The sequence below is a fragment of the Neophocaena asiaeorientalis genome, unplaced genomic scaffold (assembly GCF_003031525.2).
Source record: "Neophocaena asiaeorientalis asiaeorientalis breed wild unplaced genomic scaffold, Neophocaena_asiaeorientalis_V1.1 scaffold78, whole genome shotgun sequence".
Taxonomy (NCBI): Eukaryota; Metazoa; Chordata; class Mammalia; order Artiodactyla; family Phocoenidae; genus Neophocaena; species Neophocaena asiaeorientalis.
This window is the reverse complement of record NW_020175018.1, coordinates 18,156,942-18,161,394: the sequence shown is the minus strand read 5'-3', so window position 1 is coordinate 18,161,394 and position 4,453 is coordinate 18,156,942. Positions and strand designations below refer to the sequence as shown.

General features: G+C 53.4%; 1 protein-coding gene across 1 annotated transcript in view; it reads right to left on the bottom strand.

The window, feature by feature from the left end:
- VAV2 (vav guanine nucleotide exchange factor 2) overlaps positions 1 to 4,453 on the bottom strand; it is a gene marked incomplete at its 5' end in the record, with an annotated part of 182,669 nt that overhangs the window by 3,549 nt on the left and 174,667 nt on the right. Inside the window, one exon of the mRNA XM_024762236.1 lies at positions 2,738 to 2,895. Within this exon, the coding sequence (XP_024618004.1) occupies positions 2,738 to 2,895 (158 nt within the window). The remainder of the gene's footprint in view (positions 1 to 2,737; positions 2,896 to 4,453) is intronic.

Here is a 4,453-nt window from a genome sequence, read left to right as displayed (position 1 = left end):
AAAAAAAAAAAAAAAAAAAAAAAAAAAAAAAGGAAGCAGGTCTCATTGGAGAGATGACGGATTGCTGGGGGAAAATGACCAAGTGGAGAAGAGAAAGCTTTTCCTTACAGTAGAACACCCACTAATAAGTGTATAAAAAAAGATAGAAAATCACTATTCTCCACCATGATAGAAATAACTGAATAGGCAAAATTCATCAAGGAGTGATAAGACTAGTAGGTGAAAGTTTGACGAGGAACAGCCCGTTTATCTGATTTCAAAGTACTACCCTGCACGTTACTCATCAATTACAGTAAATTCAGAGTGGAGAAACTTGACAGGCACCACCTTAACCAAGTGATCAGAGTTAATGTCACAATAATGGGGCAAACAATAAACTTCTTGAAAGGACCCTACAGCCACTGAAAAAGAGAAAACATCCCCATTGTGGTGTTCCCACCAAAAAATACCACCTCAGTCTAATCACGAAGAAATATCAAAGAAACCTAAATTGAGGGATAGTCTACAAAAATAACTGGCCCATACTCTCCACATTGTCAAAGTCACGTAAGACAGAGAAAAGCTGAAGAACTGTCCCAGGTTAAAGAGAGTTGAGGGTCATGGCAAGTAAATGCAATTCATGATCTAGGACCAGGGGAAAATAACTAGAGAAGACACTATTGGGACAGTTGTGAAGTCTGAATATGGACTGGGGAGTAGATAATTATAGCAAAGGGAAATGTCCTTGATCTTAAGAAATACACACTACAGTTCTTTAAGGGTAAAGCGCTATGATTTCTGCAATTGATTTCCAAATGGTTTAGAGAAAAGTAAGTGTACACACACACACACTTACAGAGAGAGAGAGAGAGAGAGAGAGAATGCAAATGAGAAACCAAATGAACAAACCATTCTTAATTGGTAAATTTGGGCATATGGGGGTTTTTGTAGGACTGTGACTTTTCTTTAAATTTGAAATTATATCAAAACAAATTACAAATATTTTATAATGAAAGCATTTAAAAAAGTGAAAGAAAGATGTGTTCGGATCCAACAAAAACTGAGAATCTATACGTAGCAGACTTGCACTAAAAATCATACTAAGAGGGAACTTCAAGCACCAGGAATGTGGTTTTGATTGTGTGTATAACAATGCAGAAAGAAATGAGGAACCCTGGGAAAGGTAAAGAGGTAAGTCGAAATGAAAATTAACTGCTTAAAACAAAAATAATGTCTTACGGGGTTAAAAAATGTCAAATTAAGAAACATGACAACACCTGCCCAAAAGTTGGAAGGAAAATGAATACAGTCAAAGGGCGTCAGGTCCTTGCATTGTCTGGTAAGTAGTGAAAGTACTAATTTAAGGTGGTCTGTCAGAAATCAAAGTGTACATTGAACCTCTAAGGTAACCACTTAAGTAACAGGAAAAGAATGTGTAACTAACAAACTAAGCAAGGGGGGTGAGAAGTGGAATAGAAAAATTGATTAATCCCAAAGTCAGAAAGAAAGGACAACAAAGAAGGAATAGATGTGAAAAATAGAAAATAAACAGATGATGCATTTAAATCTAAATATCTCAGTAATTACATTAAATGTAAATGGACTACGTATACTAATCAAAACGTCAAGACTGTCAGATCAGACTGGCTTGTAAAAGTCCATTTATAATAAGATTTTATCATCTAACTATCTTAAATATAAGAATACAGCAAAGCTGAAAGTAATACAAGAAAGAAGAAAGTATGCCATGCAAAACACTAATCCCCTCAAAAAGCTGGTGTCTCTCAAACAGCGGGAAAAGCAGACTTCACAGCAAGAAGAACTGCGACATTTCGTAACAGGGTTAAAGTATCAGCAACAGGAATATCTAGCAACACTCTAAACCAGTGGTTCTAAAACTGAACGCTGCATCAAAATCACCTGGGAAACTGGCTGACATCATGACTGGGGTGAGGGCCCAGCTCCAGGCGCCTCTTGGCACTTTTGAGAGCTAGCAGTCCCAGCCCTCTAGGTGGACTGCCTAGGACTCAGAGGCCTCACACTTCTGAAGGGCTGTCAGATGGAAAAAGGATCAGACCCAAGGGCCTCCAAGGTAGAGGCAGACCAGTTCCTTCCACCCAGCAATGGAATGGTAAGTGACGGGAGCCAAGTCTGTGGGCAGCTACAGCCCCTGCAAAAACTGGACGTTTCCTAATCGGTGCTTTGTGGAGCCCAGGCACCCTGTCGGGTGACTGCCAATGGAACTGGTCAAAGCCAGGGGGTCCAGACAGGGTACCAGGATAAGGAGCCGTGGGGTTTCAGAGTCGCAGGCTGGCTGGGGGCACTGTGTGTCCCCTCCCATCTCACCAAGGTGTAAATGGGGTCTTATGGAATGGCAGGAGCCCTGTGAGGACATCCCGACCCTACTCTCAGTCCTGCAGGCTCCCGGCCTGCAAAGAGGGTTGGGCACGTGCAAGGGACTTAAAGACAGCACCCAACATCTGTCCTATGCCGTTTCCACAACGGACCGTAGAATAGGACCAAGCACAGATACAGCGTCAGACAGGCCGGGGTCCAGATCTGAGCCAGGAAGTCGCTTCCTCACTGTGACCTTGGCTCACAGAAACTGGGGACACCCAACCTCCTGGGCGCAGTCAGAGGGCACGGGGTCGGGGCAAGGTGGTGCTGCGGTGCCAGCCTGCCGGAGCCCCACCTTCCCGAGCACCGCAGGGAGGCGGAGCCCCCGTGGGGCCCAGGACCCAGGGCCGGTCCCACTCACCCGGCCGTTGGTCTCGCCCTTCCACCAGCCCTGGTCCCCACCGATGCGGCTGTAGATCTTCACCACGTCGCCTTCTCGCAGCGAGAGCTCCCGCAGGTCCCGGGCAGCGAAGTTGTACCTGGCCACGGCCGTGCCGATGACGCGGGGCGTAAACACTGCTGGGGGGAGACGGGCGGCGTCACACAGCTGCCAGGCGGGGCCGCCAGGGCTGAGGGTCCTTCGGGCCGAGCTGGGTCTCTCTCCCGGGGCCCAGCCCTGTGCCCACAGAGGAGCCCATGGAGCAGAAAGGCTCTGGCGGGACAGACCAGGCTCCAATCCCAGGGCCCCTCGCTCCTTTGTGGGCGCCCCAACCTGTGGGCACGTGGCCCACCCGAGCTCCACCGTGATTGAGTCAGAGCCTCACCGCCCCACTGGGGGCCGTCACGGGCGGCGAGCGTGCCCACGGGGATACGAGCGGGTGTCGGTGCTCTGTCACAGCTCCCTCGGGGCCTTCCCCCGTGTGCCCAGGGCCTGGGCATCACATGGCCAGTGGACAGCTGAGTGCCTGCTGCCCAGCTCCCAGCCTGCAGTCTGACAAAGTGCCTGGAATTGGACCCCAGGGCACTGCTGCCCGACTTCCCTCGTGTCCCCAACTCCAAAGCCCAAACGAAACCGGAAAGCCGGTTGGGCCAGCTTGGCCCGGGACCCAGGAGTCCTGACGGACAGATGACAATGGCCCGTGACGGGAGGGGCAGCACATGCGGCTGCTGGGGAGGGCTCTGCCTCTGGCAGTAGAGGGCCGTGCGGTCAAGGCCAGTCGAGACCTGTCCCCCTGCACCCAAGCCCCACAGGTCCTCCTTAGTGTCGCCGAGTGGGGCCCGCCCCGGGTCTACTCCCACCTTCACCCCGAGGGGGTCGCCCAGCTGTTTGCTGCTGCCAGACGCAAAGCTCCCGGGGAGCAACGGGGGACAGTGGGTGATGAGCTGGAGAGGGGTCGTGGGGGTGAGCATGGCAGGGGTGAGGTGGCACACACCCGCCCCGCCCCGCCCAGGCTGCGGGCCGCTGCGGACACTTTCAGGCCGGGGCCGTGGCCCGCCAGGCAGCTGGCGGCAGGCCGGGCCCCCCACGCCCCGAGCAGCAGCGGTACCTGGCCAGAAGGGCACGGAGGAGCCCTGAGAAGCAAGGCTGAAGCCCTGAGGACTGAGAAAAGAAAAGTTGTAGGAAGCGCAGGAAGCTGCAAAGAGGCGAGAGAGACTGTGAAAGGGGGACCGGGGAGCATCCACACGCCGTCCCAGACGCGGTCCCAGGCGGCGGGGAGGGGGCCCAGGCCCCGCCCAGGGCACCAGGAGGGCAGCGGGACGGCGCGGGCCCTGGCTCCACCTCCTGCACCTGTTTCCTGGGCCACCTCCTCCCAGTGGGCGGGCTCACGCGAGGATACAGGAAACTATTCGCGCAGATCACAGCCCTTCGCCCGGCACACAGTAGGTGCTCACTAAAGGCCCGTCGTTCCTCTCCTGGCCTGCTCTGCCCCAGTGGGACCCGAGGTCCTGCGGGCCCCTGCAGCTGGAGGAAGTGGGGTGGCTGGCTCGGAGACAGAGCCCTGGGCCGGATGCCAAACACCCTGGGCCCAGCCTGCCCCTGCCCCCAGCTGGCTCCCATCTGCGCTATGGAGCCCCATCTGCAAACAGAGGTACTGGCTCTGGCTCCCTCTAGCTGGGGTCCCTGGGCGGGGCGGGG